This window comes from Bombus pyrosoma, linkage group LG13, assembly GCF_014825855.1.
Source record: "Bombus pyrosoma isolate SC7728 linkage group LG13, ASM1482585v1, whole genome shotgun sequence".
Classification (NCBI taxonomy): domain Eukaryota; kingdom Metazoa; phylum Arthropoda; class Insecta; order Hymenoptera; family Apidae; genus Bombus; species Bombus pyrosoma.
In genome coordinates, this window is record NC_057782.1 from 10,153,849 (window position 1) to 10,170,642 (window position 16,794).

General features: G+C 39.4%; 1 protein-coding gene across 1 annotated transcript; it reads left to right on the plus strand.

The window, feature by feature from the left end:
- The first annotated feature begins 1,416 nt into the window (after positions 1–1,416).
- LOC122574090 lies at positions 1,417–15,552 on the plus strand. Its single transcript, XM_043741232.1, has 6 exons — positions 1,417–1,714; positions 3,819–3,968; positions 10,654–10,814; positions 12,400–12,502; positions 13,246–13,820; positions 15,325–15,552. The coding sequence occupies exons 1-6, from the start codon at positions 1,468–1,470 to the stop codon at positions 15,541–15,543; spliced, it is 1,455 nt and encodes a 484-aa protein (XP_043597167.1). The 5' UTR covers positions 1,417–1,467; the 3' UTR covers positions 15,544–15,552.
- The last annotated feature ends 1,242 nt before the right edge of the window (positions 15,553–16,794 follow it).

Sequence of the window (16,794 nt, forward strand, 5' to 3'; positions counted from 1 at the left end):
TTTCCTGTTTTTACAACATCCGATAAATATATACATTTATGCGTATGCATACCGACGAAGTCAATGATGTGTGCTTCCATTTTTAAATCAATTTGAATGAAAACCGCTGTTGAATCATGCTACAAAATACTGTTAAATACGTATATATTTAAATAAATTATACATCTGAAACGAAAATAAAATAAATAATAAATTCTATTTCTAATTCTATTTCCAATTCTGTTAATACATATGGAAAAAAGTACCATCAAAGAGGTTTCTTTTGTTCCTTTTCATTTCTTCCTTACATTTGTTTTCAATTTGAATTTCTTATCGATAGAAGTGACGTAAATTTGTATAATGCTGTTAAAATATTGCATTTCGTAGTATCGAATATGTGGTAGCAACAAATGTGTATATACGTTCATTAAACAGATGTAAATGTGAATGTACGATAGTATAATACATTCGTTATTCAATTTTTCATAAAACTGTAGAAAAGATGCGAAAAATCGTATTTGAAAGCTCTACATTATTTACCGAGCTACCATGCTTGCGATAAAGTTTTCCAATATTTTAGTTCAGATATATCGGTAGATCAAAAATATCGAAAAGCTATTTGGTATGTTTGCCTTTGTAAACGGATGCTGAGAAACTATGTCACAACTTTGTGAAATTTGAATCTTTTATACTCTTTCAGTTTTCAATTTCAAAGTTGGAATTGTTTTTAATCCGAAACACGCTGAAATGTTCTTTGTAACCTTTCTCTGTCGCGTTAAGGGTCTCAATAAATAAATCTCTGCACGATATTTATCGATACAGAATTATTCGAATTTATTTGCCATGAAATATGACGTTTCGATTTGCGCGCATTAAAAGTATTTTCCAAGCATCGAAACCGAGTTACTCCAACAAAATCCGAAGGAGATTGAAAAACTTTGAAGAAACATCGTAATTAGGATGCCTTAGTTAATGGAAGGAATTAAAAATAAATTGAAAGGAAATGGTAAAACAAATTGGAAGAATATCCAGTTTCCGGAAAGACGTTAGTAATAAGTTTTACGATTTACCGGGCCGGCTGGAGAGTATCTTTCCTGATGAAAATTAGGAAACTTTGGAAAAACGGCGCTTCGTCATTTGCTTTGCAAGTTGGAATTAATTAAAAAAAAATCCCAATTAAATTCACACTAAGTATGACAGAAAAATAGGTTGATTTAATATTAGGCTGATATTATATTCGAAGGTAGATAAGTAATTACATCGATCTAATCGAGTTAAATCGATGAGATCCGGTGTGTTGTAGAGGATGTTGGCGATCAAAGGGATCGGTAGCGGTAAACGCGGCAATAGTAACCGTAGCAGAAGGGGTCCAACACGTGTTGCCGTATCCGAGCAGCTTGTTATAAGGCCAGTCAGTCGGTCATCGTCTTCCGTTGATGTACTTTTGAAGGTATCCTTGTTGCGAGACGCGCGAATGCGCGCTCCCCGATGTCGAACATGATCCTCAGATGCTTCGCGATCTATTCTCTTCGATTGATTTTACTCGCAAACGTTGCGTTCGCGTCGCAAGCAAAGTGGAGTGTTTTGTCGTGGTTGTCGTCCAGTGTTTGCACTCTGATCGTTTTTCCATCGAACACGCAGCAATGGTCGTTGCTCGGCTTGAATCTCTGGCCGGGCCAAACCGTCGAGAAACCTTCCGATGGATTCGATTTGAGCGGAAACCCAATCTCCAGGGGTAAGTTCTCGGAGTGCCGTTTCGTGTTTCTTTAGCGTCCACCAAGACGTTCACGGACCAACGCTACATCCCGTGTTTGCAAAAATGGAACTGCTTTTTTTTTTTTTTTTTTTTTTTGGAAAGAGATGGCATTCTATCGTGGTGCACGGTGACGAAAATCTCACAAATAAAATGAATCCGTTAACCGGTTAATGATCGCGAGCGAGTTAATTCGTCACTCGAATTTCCTTCTTTCTCTCTTTCTTTCTTTACGGATTCTCTATATTATCTTCAATATAGTCCCTTATTCGTCATATTTAAATTACAATAATAGCATTGAAAATTTGATTATCGAAATAGATGTAGAGCTTTTATTCTACTTTCTATTTATAGAGATTAAATATGTGTTCGCTGGTCGCTCGAAAATTAATCCAACGACGATTAAAATACATACATGCAGGGTATAATATTATCATTAAAATCAGCTTTGATATTTATAAGTAAATTAGTTATCACTTGCTCCGTAATGATTATAATCATAGCTAAAATATTCAGAGTTATTAAACAGGAACAGAACAAATAAACGCGAGATACGACGCGTAAATTTAATATTTGAATTAAAATATTTTCTTGATGCCCGGCTAGTTAAACATTCACAGGGATCTTTAATCTTTAATACACGGGAATATTTAACAGAATTAAATGTTTTATCGAATGAATCAATTCGATGATACTAGCCTTTGCCGATTATCCCGTACATTTCGTCAAATTCTAGTTCGCAAATCCCACTACTTATGCAAATTCCTATGAGTGTAGCCCGCAAAGCGTTAATTGGCAATCAGTAACGATAAGTATGAGTAACTCGATAGTCCTTCCACCGCGGAGAAACCAAAGACCGACGAATTAATTACTGCGGTAATTGCGTGTTCATCATCGTGTGTTGATTGCTCTGACTCTGAACAAAATGCGTTTCTACTCGAATGTCGAGTCACACAGTCCACGCGTAGGTGTGATACCTGTATAACGTTAATTACAATATTCATGAATTACAAATGTAACGCGGAGGAAACGTTTCTTGTTCGCGTTAAATCACCACTGTTCGTGATGAAATACTTAACGTAATACTCGAACGCTCGTCTGAACGGGTTATTCAAACTCTTATCAGCGTGCGAGAAAGCAGAGAGAGATATCGAAAGAAAATTTTTGGAATTGCCTTGCACTGCTTAACATTACAGGAAATAAAAGTAACTTTGGTCACATTCTACGTATAAACTTCGTACAGACGTATCGTGCGACTGCTTTTCCACAGAGACAGCTGTAGCGAATGGGTTAAAAAAGCAGATCTTTCTTTCCAGCGTTCTATTTTCTTCTTCCTTCCATTCTTTTCCTATCATCGCTATACTTTCTTCAGATTGCAAGGACGAAAGAAACACGTTTCAACGCTGGCAAACCAGTTTCTTTTGTACCTACCGTAAACTGGGGTAGCATTGGTAGATCTTCTTAACGTTTTTCCACGAATAATCATCACTACGAAGATTTAATTAATCGCATACCAAAGATCCTGATGACGAAGCGGCAGACACGGTGGAATAACTTAGTCTCTTCGTATATTACAGTCCTTCCATATTATCAAATTAACTACAAAATTTCGACAAGTAATAGATTTTCCAGACTAAAAATCCATCACACTTTACTCACTAGATAATGAACCGATATCCATTTGGCCCAGATAGAACCGGCATTAAAGGATATATCTTTCGTATAGTGGAAATAAGGAACTTGACCAAATTCTTAAATATAATTAACCTAATGTTAAAAATAATATTGAATAGTATAGTCTTAACAAAAAAAAAAAAAAAAAAGGAAAGAGAACAGAAGAGAAAAAGATACCTGCGGGGTTGTACATGCACAGCCATACCGCTGAAAGGATAAATCATGTTCGTAATTACTTCGTTCACTGGCATTCATTTTTCTTCTACCCTCTTGTCAAAGATATGAAAATCTCGCTGAAGGTCTCGTAGCTGACCGTGTTATTATCCCGTTACTGACAGTGTTCCTCCAGTTTGCGGTTTGCTATCTCGGTTTCGTTATCTTGCTCGACTTTTCCTTTGTAATCCCCTTGTAGTTCTGAACTTCTTTCCCACCCCGGTGCAAGAGGAGTGTCTATCGCAGGACAAACGACGACGGGGCATATGCATGAACACGTACGAGTGTCGCATTCAACGAGGAAAGTCGAATGGACGGTGCGCGCTCGGTTTCGGCGTATGCTGCATATGTAAGTACCTTCAAGCTATGACCTGTTATTCCCGGTTCAGCCAGTGTGCGAACGTTTCATAAATTCCGCGTGGTGGAAGTTTTATAGCCGGGAAATACAGGATCGGTGCGTGAACGTGTTTAAATTTCCGGAGATTTGCGCCCGTTCCCCGTGACTGCTAATTTGTTGATACGATCGTTGCTCTCCCGTGCAATTAATTTCTTTTTCTCTTCATCCCCTTGCTTTGTTCGTTGCTTTTTTTGTATATTATTTTCTTCTTTCTTTTTTATACACCACGTCATTTTTCAGCGCACCGTTGATACGCGTCCAGGGTACATCGTTAAATTTTCAAGTGGAGATATTTCTACTTGTTTTTCTTTTCAAGAGTTTCAAAGGATGAAAGGCCTGTCCTGCTCGTGAGAATATACAAAGTTGGGTATTCGAACGAGAGTAATTAAATCTGTGTTCAATGAAAAAATTCCCTAGGGTAAGATTTTCTAAGATTTTTCTCTAACGTTTTCTACGGGCAATGTCCATCGTGACAGCTCTTGGATTCTTCCGTTAATCCGATAAAAAACTGTTAATAACGGCGTTGTACCGTCGATTTACTAGAAAAGCGATACCATTAAAGCAAGCTTTTTCTCTAAACATATTTAGTTCGATATTTGCCTTGGTACAATTTGCCATGTGTAAACCGTGTCCACTGAATTTTAACGTCGGCTACGTTTTAACATTCGCAAGTCCCGTTACACGTGCGACCGAGCAACACGCGACTTAATTCTCGGTACAGATTTTGCAATACGGTTACGTAGACTTGAGTCTGAACAAAAATGATATATATCCGATTTACGCCGTCTGTTTCCATCCACGTCGTGTTCTGTCAATCGTAAATTGCTCGGTCTTCGATATGAAAGTACTTACGCGTTCCATGCTCGGTTCGCATGAACGTTTCGCGGATATCGTGCACGAAACTTTACCACGCGATGAGCTCTTCTATTAACATTGATAGACCGAACTTGCCCAAAGATTTTAACCACTTTCAGGTTAGAAACTTTCGTCATGATATATAAACACGAAATGTAGCGTAATTTACGATAAAAAAGGACAGGGAAGATGGTTTCCTCGAGGGGAACGAAATTGATAAATGCGACACGATGTTTTCGCACGTCGTTTGACGAGATATATGATTTTAATCCTATTATTTAATACCGCTGTTGATAAAAAGGATCTGATAATTTTCACTAAATCGCTTGAATTATCGTTGTTTCACGTCAAGCGTTAAAAAAGCTGGAGCGGAAAAATTGTGTTCCCGATTTGGAAGAAATTCATTCGTTTTCTGCATAAATAACTCTATTACCTTCGAACGCGTTCGATTAAAGTTTCGCACAGAGATCGACATTCTTAAACAATATCGCAGAAGTGATACCGATCGTCTAGATACTTGTAAGTCGCGTGTCGCAACGGAAGGTTAAATATTCCTATCTATCAGTCGGTATAACGCGAGCCATGTAACTAAAGCGACGTCCAATTAATTACATCGATGTCAACGGATTACTCGGTGTTTATCCCCAGATTCCCTCAACAAGTATCTCTGTAAAGGTCCCATTCCTCAGATTAATCGGGTTGCTCTCGGGTTTCGAAGGTCGTCGTCGACGATTCGGTTAGATCGTGCGGCGGTTTTAGCTAACGGTATCACGGAGACCTCGTGCACGTCCGAAGGAACGATCTCGAGGAACGTGCGCCTCCGTTTCCGAGCGTGCAGAGAAAAGAAACAGGTGAAAGAGTACGCGAGAGAAACTGGAGGAACGAGAGGAACACTTGCTACAAACTCCAAGGAAGAACGTACGGCACAAGTTATACAGTTATTTAATTGGTTGCCATCTCGGTCGCGCGTCCCACATAACAAGTCGCGTTTCGTCCAATCTTTCCGCCAATTTCTTTTTCGACGATGGCGTTCGAAGGCGTCGGTCGATTACCCGTTAAGATCCTGTTGCGAGAAGGAAACTCGCGGTCTTCTCTCTTTTCCTCTCTCTCTCGTCTTTTTCTCGTACTTTCATAGAGATTACCAGAGCTACAAACAAGTAGTTCTCGCTCGAGCTATTCGCTCGAGACCTTGCGAGTTTTATCTTGGTGAGGAATCGGATTTTAAATTGAACCACGACGGTACCTGAATTAATCAAGGCGGACACGATCGGTAAGACGAGGGAATTCTCGAATAACGCAATAGTCGTTGCAGTGAGGTTTCGCGTTTGCAATTACTAGAAACGCGCAGGTGGGTTTTTATATTTACGCTATGCATATATCGCGTATATTATTCGGTATCATTTTGATAGAATTCAGATCGATTGCTCGGCGACTCGGCGTATCAAATGTGTATAGCGTTTTACGGAAGAGCGGCTGCTCGTTTAGAGGAGAACGTGATACGTGAGCAAACTCGTGAAACAAACGCCGGTACTTCTTTTATTGTGTGCACGTGCTTACTTTCAGGATAACTTGATAACTGCATAGACTCTTCTTGTTGCGTACATGACGTGTTTCGTTGACGATATTGTGTTGGATACGGAAGGAAAACCTTTCGGATACCTCGCGCCGCATCCTATGCAAACTTCGTTACATGCTCGTGATTCGGCAAAATATACGACAACCTACTGCAAACATTTTTTATAATTTACATTGTAATTGACATTACGCGTGTCATGCAAAACACTTTGAATTTTATTTTTTTTTTTTCTTTTTCGTTCAATCATGCGACTCGGTCACTCGATTTCGAGAACCGAATTATCTTTTTTCTACGATACCGTGATAAATTATTGAATCGTTCTTGTTTTTCTATCGATATAACCGACGTCTTCGAAGCGCATGAAATGCTTGCAAGTGGTAGTTCATATCGTCTTGTAGACCGTGATATATTGATTTTAAATCGAGCTCGACGAGGAAACTTCGGTGACCTGAAAATTTGAATGTTTTCGAAGATCGCTGCATTGCGATATCGAATAATATCGCTCAGACATTCGACAATGTAAGTCTGTTCGTGCTTTGTTTTCAGTTTTAAATAGCGGAATAGTATATCGACGGGAATAAATATTCTCCCCGATTTCGATATTTCGGGAAACTATATATAAATATTTTCACGATATTACGATATTTAACGATATATCCATCTAATATGATACGATCATTGCAAGAGGAGAAAAACAGAATATTATAGAAATACTGTAGTCGAGTCAGGAAGGCTGTCGCCTAAATGACATCCCGACCCCGAATTTCTCAAGCTTGTATAAATATTCATAAGTTCCCAGCGCATTCCAAATCCTCCGTGCTCGGTCTATGAAATTTATTTTCGGTCATCGAATATATTAACGTACTTACATCAATTTCGCTCCATGAAATTCTCTCGCAATCTGAATATTTCTCTGCTGTATTACATATCGTATTTATATCTATCGAAAGCGCGTTCAGATTGATCGCGTAAAGATAATATTGCAGCCAGCAGTGAAGTAAATATTCGAAAAACTTTCCTTAACATCTTATAACGGTCAAGGTGCAACGGGACAGCCTGAGTATTTTGAAACACTTTGGAAATCCTGCATCTCCGATAGTACGCCGTTCATTAACGATTCTACGTAAGAAACATAGCGCGACGATACAATCTTTCCACTAGATCTCGATGTTCTTCAATTTTATGTCTCTGTAAATCGACCTAACGCGAGAGGGAAATTATCCTATCGGTCGGAGAACAGTTCGTTCGGGAATTATTGCTTTTCAACCAGTTCGGTCACTAACATCTTGACCATCGGAGTAACTGTTTTACGTCGAGCGATGCATATGGAATATGTTGCGTAGAAACGAGTACGTACCCTCGATCAGTTTCCGAACGCCGTGGCCTTGATTACCAGATAGGCCGTTCTTCATCTGCGAGTCTGGTGTGTTTCAGAACATATCCGCTAGAAGCGGTTTTAGATTAGAATATTATAAACTGAAAATAAAAGACTCTCGCTGCGTTATTTTGATATAACGTCTTGTTTTAGAAAGTCGAATGCTTCGAAGAAACTTTGTTGTGTATGGCAACGAAATGAAATTCGCAGTTACATAGTTTATAATATATGAATTTTTAGTCTAATTAATGACTTTTAACGAGGATTAGTAGAGAATAATTACGAGAAATCCCTACATCCAAGCTCTCCTTTTATCCCAACAAAGTATTTCTTACAAACGTCTCTGTACAATTCAATTGCGCTCTTAACTTTATCATCTCTCTTACAAGTTCCACCGATTTCACTTAATTTTTTTATTGTTCGTAATAACTCCATTGTCCTCTTATATACATAATGTATATATAAAATATATAAGAAAAGAAGGAACAAAGAAGAAACGAAAAATGAGGCAACTAATGAAATGAAAGAATACAAATAATAAAACGGTCAGGTTCTTAAGAGTTTAACGAGACATCGTTCGGCCACAGAGACACCGCTCCGTGAATTTTTCAAGATTGTCCACTGGTTGTTTTCCGAGAGAGAAGATGGGCGAGAAACGTCTGCGTGAAACTGGTAACCATTTCCTCGGGGTTGCAGCCAGCTGAATAGAACCACCGTGACTCCAAAACGACCGCTGAATGGCTGAATGAGAACTCATTATCGGGGCTTGGGACCGCTTACGAGACCGTCACACCGCGATTAATAATCCCCCTCCTCAAAAATAGTTTGCTGGAATTTCGAACTTTCTTGGAATGACCCGCTGTAATTCTCGGCGAGTGGTTTTCGAACCACCAAACTCTTCCGATGAATATCATATTCATCGTACGGGTTAAATCTTAATTACACGACTGTTCCATCTATCCAGAGATATTTCTTTTTATCGAGAAATATTTTCCTCTTTGAGAATGAAGAATTTCTTTCGTACACTTTTCTCTCTCTTGTCGATACTTTTCGTAAATGCTCGTTTTCAATTTCTGAACGATCGGTTTTTGGATAACTTTTTGAAAAAATGACGGAACGCGCGAGTAGAAGGTTAATGAAAAATATTAACTTGTTTGAAATGGAAGTGGAACGAATAATTTCAATTTTTACGTCTTTCAATTTTCCTGTTCTATTTAATAAATATTCGTTTTCTCGGTTTATTACTTATTTTTATAATCTGCATTGTATTTGTTCCACCCTACAATAATTTTCCCATGTTGGATTTTGGATTTTCATTTATTTCAATTTAACGGTGCTTAAATCGATGCAGCTCGAATATTTTCACGGTGCAAGCACATTCAGTAACATTAACAGTCTATCGCACAAAGCTTTTTTTCTCACGCGAATGAAATTTACTATTTTACCGTATATGCTCATTATGTAAGCCTATTGAAAGTTCAATTTACGTAGTAAATTACATTTTACAAGATTTTAAACGAATGATTTTCTTAAATGTTGCTAAATGTATAACGTTTGAAAAGATATTTAATTAAATTAATAATAAATTAGTAAACTGTATTGGTATTAATAATAAATTAATAAATTGGATAAATATTGAATTCCATATTTGTTTGACCCGAAATTTCACTGCTTCATGAATTATTTACGACGTTATAATTTACGCGCCAGCCAAAAGTAGGACCAAGGTTGATTAACCATTTTTACCTTTTTCAGTAGTCAGGCAGTAGGATCAAGATATTTCGCGTTACAGACAGATCAAGATTTGAACATCGCATATCTTGTACGTGTCGTTCTCGACGTACTCGCGTATGAAGAGATTGGAAAAATACCCGATACCTGTTATTCGATTTCCCGCTACAGCCATTGATCCACATACGAGTTTCGGCTGCTTTCTTGGCATTAATTTATATCCTGTTTCGCACGTAAACAGGTACCGCGTATCGTACCACGCGTCATAATTCATTCGTGTACCGTTATCACAGTTTCCCTGCTGTGGGAGTATAGTAACTGCTTTTACCCGTTATCAAGCAGAATCCTAATGGCAATAAAAATACCAGCGTATCTGTTCACCGTAAAAAAACACCACGTAAAAAGGTGAAGGCACTCGAATAATTACCGTTAAATAGCTACGACAGTATCAATCTTTTACTTGTTTCTTTTTCAGGAAAATTTGTTTATAACACCAAGGAATAAAAAATATACCTAATTAAATCGTTTAGGGTAGTACATTATGCCAAAAAATAACATTCACGTGCCCGTTTTTATTTCCTTTGGTTTATACCGTATTATTTCTTTCAAATGAAGAGAGAACGAATTCCAAGTAAGCGGTCGAAATCGACGAATTTATTTGCTCATCGTCGTTACCTCCGAATCTCTGCCAATTGCCGTCACCAGCGAATTGGACGATTCACCTGGTATGAAAGCGATTTAAAAATGGCACGGCAGAAGGAGAGAATGAAAGAATCGTTATCAACGCATCGTACGATGAACACAAGGTTTCTCACCGCACGAACGCACTCGAATTCGTTGTTTTCCGGCTATGTAACACACCGAAAACCCGATCGATATTTTCAAATCGATATACACAATGTACAACAGATACTTTATGCTGCACCAAGTTCTATCGTGCGCGTAGAAATAGAGCTTGGCTGTCGGTGTATATCCGCTACTTCGCCGATTCCACCTTCGTGCGATTCGCTCTCTTTCTCCAACCGTTGCTTTCTTCGTTCCCCTGTTTGTCTGTTCCCCTTGCGATTTATTCATTTCTTCCTTTTTTCCCCTGTCACAAGTCACGACAACTTGCGAGCAGGAGGTGCAGAATAATCTGACCTACGTGATCAGCCCTGGTTTCCCCAACCTCATTGACTGGCCCATGAACTGTTCAGTAGTCGTGCAGAAGATCGATAGGCAGGTCAGCCAGCTCAGGATCGATTTCGTCCATTTCAACATAGTAAGCCACGCAGCTCTTTGTCATTCTTTGCTCCACTAACGGCATATTAACCCCTGGAATACTACGCATTTACGATCTCACCCCACCATGTACGGTTTCATACTGTACACTACAACCTCTGTCTCTCTCCGCTACGCCTCGCACCCTTGGATATCGTTGTTGGTTCGTGTCAAAAAGCTAACCTATTGGAGTGCCAGGACACGCAGCACGACTTCTACAGGAACGGTGGCGTGTGCTACTATTGACCCATAATTGAGAACTCAAGCAAAAGTTCAGTAACCCGAATATATATCTACGTTTCCCCTGTTCCAGCTAGCGTCCCTCCGTTGACATTTATGAGTGTCTCCAGGGGATCTAGGCACGCTTGTAAAATTCATCTACGTTGACGTGTAAGATTACCACGTTTTAAATTAACCGGGCAACCGTCGACGGCGAGACAGGATGGAGGTCGACGGAGAGAGAGAGAGAGAGAGAGAGGGGGGATGAATTTTTTAAAACCTCGCGTTATTTAAGGGTGAAGCTATCGTTTCGAGAGACTTCTTTTATGCTTTGCCAGTCGAGATGCGGTATGTTTTATGCTGATGCCGATTACGGCTGTAGTATGTGTTTCCCGTGGTAATCCCGACGATGGGAACATCCTCGTGTAGCCGAAATGGGATTAGTTTTTCCGTTGATCGTTAAATGATTTAGCAAGGCAATGGCTCGTTTGAATAATTTTGAAATATCGAAACGTGAACTATATTTATTAGGATCATGGGGTGTCATGATGGGGGTGTCACGATCACGCAATAAAATTATAATGCACATTTAAGAGAAACAACGATTATTGTATGGAAGAATTTTACTTTGTAATTTAGATTTATATCACGAGGGGATGTTATTCTACAGAAGCTGCCAGACAAAATGTACGATACAGAAGATTAAAATTAAGATTGCAAAGAGTATAATTGTACGTTGGTAGTACGTGGTGGTTATGCTATGTTCCCCGAGGGTTAATGACACCAACGTAGCTTCACCGTGTACTAGCGTAGCGGCTTGCGATTTGAACTTTACATTCTTTTCGACATAGTGTTGTAGTAACCAGTTGAAGCGAGTGTATCGCAGCACTTTCCCGTTCGTATAGAAACTTGTTAACAGGACATCATAGGAGAAGCGATGAAATTTGAAATAGCCATTATCTGGCTAGATTTATTAACTTTTTCTATTTTTTTTGAAAAAGATAAATGCGTAGTATTCCACCATTACTTTACTGTGATCGATTAACGGAAGTAGCAAAAGTTTCATTGGAATGTTTCGCGTATAATTATTACGAGAAACGAGATGCTTGTGAGAAAATGTATAAAACGAAACAAATTATTTAACAAAATTGGAAATACTCGGATGGAAAAATTTATGGACGACGATTAATTTGTTTCGAATTCTTCGATTCAACGACGAAGATGGCGAACCAAAGACGGCCACGATGTACTGGCTGATTCGAATATTCGAATAGCATGCTATACGCGTGTATGTTGATCGGCTGATAAAAATCGACCGCAATTTACTGCACGACTTGTTCATTCAAGAGACTTATCGATCGTTGTAGGGTCAACCCAACCCCAGGACTGGCGTATGTGACGAAGATATCATGGAAATCAGAAATGGCAGGAGCGTGTTTCAAATGTGCGGTTGGAACAGCGGTCAGCATCGTAAGTAAGAGTTCCTTTGTGCTTTGTGTTAAAACTTTTCATTTCGCGCTCCAATCTCGTGCTTCGATCTTCGCTTTTATTTATTTCTTTCCTCGTTTTCTCGGTGAAAAGAGTTTCAGAAATATTCAAATAAGTTGTACGCTCAATTTTATTAAGGTCAATTTTCATTAATTATTTTATTCGAGAAGAATTTATACCATTCCTTGGATATGTTATGCGATATACAGGGCATTTCACGCGACTAGGCGAAACTATAACTTTCATATCTCTAAGTCCACGATAGAAAAAGAATTTCGCTGGAAAAATTAAATATCGTCACGCGATCAACGTCTTTATATTCTCTTCTATCTTTACGCATTTGTATCGGAGACTAATCGATCGAACGAATGAAAAATCTTAATTGCTTAATGATAGTTTGCATCAAAGGTTTTCAGATCGATAAATTAAATTCGTGTAATTAATCTTTGCGGGGAATCCACTACGATTAAAATCTCGCCGATATCGCATTTCCACCGAACTACGCCGGACAATCAATCTCGTCTGCAAAACTGTAGCTCTACGTACGAAAAAAGAATAGATATCGTACGCTGGAAGACGATACTTTCCATCCGATGAGTTTCCCTCGATATCGTTAGAAAGACCTGACTAAGTTTCGTTAAGGAATCGATCCATCTTCTCCGATACAAAGCTCTTTGGAAGCAAGACAATCGTTTGTAGACTCGTTCTTCTTCCTTTTCGTCCAGTATACATAGACTTGGACGAGGACGATCAGTCCCTGACACTGGACTTCCGATTACCTAGCAATCTCCGATCGAGAATGTGGGAGATGAGGGTTGTCCAGTTAGATTTCGAGCAGCGTGCACCTACCGGCTGCCTCCAATACTTCCAAGGTTCTAACGGCACCTTGAAAACATTCAACTTCTTGTCGAACGGAAGATTTCTGGCCGATCAAGACTATCTAATGTGTATTCGTCAAGAGAGAGAGATGTGCGGAATCTCCTATACACCCTGTTCACCCGATTCCTTTCGGATCGGCCCTCCTAGGATGCTGTTGACGAACAATACGAATTTGAACGGATCGTCGATCGACGAGGGTCCTAATGCAAACTCGACTACTCGTAATACGACCGTCGCAGAATCTACGAATGGAACGGATATCGAGGGATCTGGATCGAATCCGATGGAAGAAGGTGGAACCTCTATGAACATGAGTAATACCATGGAACAGGAAGTCGGTTCGTCGAATGGAGCGGTTTATGGACAGGAACGTTGCCGAGACAGGGTGCTCATCCCCTGCGACTTCGAGGAATTTATCACGGTAATGTTTTTTAGTTTGTTTGCGAAGGGCGACCGTCGATGGGATGTTGCATTTGATTAGCTCGAGACATCTCGAAGGTCGGTTCTAGGTTTTGGTAGGTCGACACCTTTGGTAGATCGTCTTGCTGACTTTTATCGTGGCTCGATTGTTTCTTTGGTTTGGTAAATCGTATATATAGCGTAACGTGTATAGTATTCAAAGGACTCGGCGGATACCACGGTGGATTATACTATCGAATTTTGCAGTTTAACGATTATGGTAACGGTGGCCTGAAACGGTACTTGTTAAACTTGTTTTGCTCGGTGTTGCGAATTATCGTTTGCCTTTACGGACGATTTGTTACTGTTTCTTGCTATTTGAAAGTTACTTGAATTTATGACATGAATAATTCACAGGAGAAGTATTAAATTGACCGAAAGTTCCGTGGTCTTTGTTCTTTGAAAGGAACGACATCGATTGTTCTAACTGGAACTTGCCTCGACAATCTTAAGTTTACTAGATAGGAATACGAAATGATACTATAAAATATCCTATGTTTAATTGATTTCGCGATGTGCATGATACTTTTGCTTGAGTGAACGTAACAAATTTTTGCAAGTAGGAAAATCATTGGACGATTGAAAAGTTTCTAACATGTTGCAAACACGAGCATGCAACTACCTTGTTAATACGAGAAGCGAGTTTTTTTAACGGATTCCATGTTCAGCTGGTCTTGTAGTTTTAAACTGTTACTATGCAACAATGAACGCTGCAAAATGTTGCTCGGAGAAATTTATTTTAGTCACGAATTATGGATCAGCTACCTAGTTAAATCTCACGAAAGAAAAAACTGTGGTAAAAAATGTTTGAAAGTGAAAGATTTACGATGTTTTTAATTACGTGACTGTAACTTGTATGACTGCAAATTAACTACTTTGCTATTTACGATTACACCAATTATTTTAATTATTCGCATTAGAATCTAGATTACGAAGAGAATTTTTCACGATGAGGGCGAGAGAAATAGGAAATACTGTTTTTCTTTCTTAATTTCGTTCATTTTTCAGAAACACGAGCAAAGCTCTGACGGGCACAATGCGAGCTTGTGCAAGCACTGCAATGCGAAAAATTACGCCTCACGTGTCTAAAAATGCGTGTGAAAAATGGGAAACGTCGTTTCTCGTCGTAAATATTATTCACGCGTGCTTATGTCACAAGAGTGTCTAAAAAGATGCTTGAAAAAAATCATAATTTTAAGTAATTAAAAATTAACAACATATATCTATAGAGAGTCAGAGTGTAACAAATTTTCTCCGCTATTATATTCTGCATGGAATACAATAATAATAGAATAAACATACTAACAAAGGAGGAAGGGAAAGAAAATGAACAAAATATGCTGGTAATTAAAAATGAGATTTCCATAGAGTTTCGACTAACCTTTTTCTTCTTCAACCGAGTAGACATCCACGTCGCCGTACGCCGGACTCTTGCTGACGCGTTTCAACGAATTTTCCTATTGCAGCCTGGCAACAACGAGGCCGGAATTTGCAACCTTGAACACTGCGGCAACTCTCTGTGCGATCGAAACGAGCTGGACGAAGAAGGTAACTGCCGCGTGGAGACCTGGGCAACGCCCTTTCGTATTAGGGTGGCTTTCGGTCCTGGACAGGACACGGGAACCACTCTCGAGGACAATATTGGCATGTGTCTCGTGTACGAGCAACTACCCTGCGTTGTCTGAATGGCCTTGGAGCGAGAAACGAATCGAGACGTATGGGGTGTGACACAAGTTGAGAATTCACGTGGTATCCAAAGGTTAATGCTTGAGGAGGACGATTTGATGTTTGTTATCTAGCTATGCCGGTCAGAATTTCCTACGAAATTAAATTTTTCAATTTAGAAAGGGGAGAAACGTGTCTCATAATTCGGCCGCTCGTACGTTTATACGCATCGTGGAAAGAAAATGTCGCAAGCCGCTGAAATTAAAGTAGATACCTTCCGCTGCGAGCAAAAGTATAAGAGGATCAAAAGATTCGTGGGCCGACTACTCCAATTATAAACCCAAATATCTAGCAGTTTCTTGCAGAAATGGCCAATTAAGATTCTGAGACTCCATCCAGCGTTCTTCATCCACCGTCATCCTGGTTTCCTCGCTTTTCGACGAAGATATCCTACAGGGACAGCAGTCGTTTTAATCCTCTATAACGCCGTAGGTAACTTGGAATATTTATATTCATCAGACTTCGTTTCGAAAATGTTATTTCCTCCGCTGCAACCTTCGTCTATCGCAAGCATATCAAACTCTGATCATGATATTGTATCCAGTTACAGAGGATTAAAGAGAACCATAGACAGAAACGTACATCGTTTCAGAATGATCGAGAGACACTGATATCAAAGAGTTAAATAGTCTTTATTTACAAACGAACTAGCTTAAATCGCAAACGCAGCGCACAACTCTCGATACAATAATAGATATATAATTCGCTTTTTCATTTTTTCAATTTGTTTTCATTTTCGCCTCTATTCTCTCTCTCTCTTTCTCTCTCTCTCTCTCTCGCTCTCTTTCACTCTCTCGATCACGCGTCACGATCGTCGGCCACATCACGCCACAGTCCAAATCGCAAACGCAACTTGAGTCTACCCTCCCTCGAGTCCGTTCCTTCGCGGAAATACCCCCATTCGTATTACGTTTCTCTCGAGTAATTTGTTATTTCATCGATCGTCGTGTTTCTAAACTCCGGGAGAGAAATGCGTTTCCACCCCCTCTTGGAGCTGGGAAGTTGAAAGTGGCCGACGATGATCACGGGAATCGCAGCGATAACGATAATGATATTACAAGAATAAATTATAATGCTATTAAATACAATAATGAAGGTGACGTCACGCCGGAATTTCGAAAGAAACGATGCTCCGACCAGAACACGGCGTGACGTTACGAGCTCCTCATCATCGTCGTGTATCTATGTATGTTCCTCGATTTAGTCCTCTA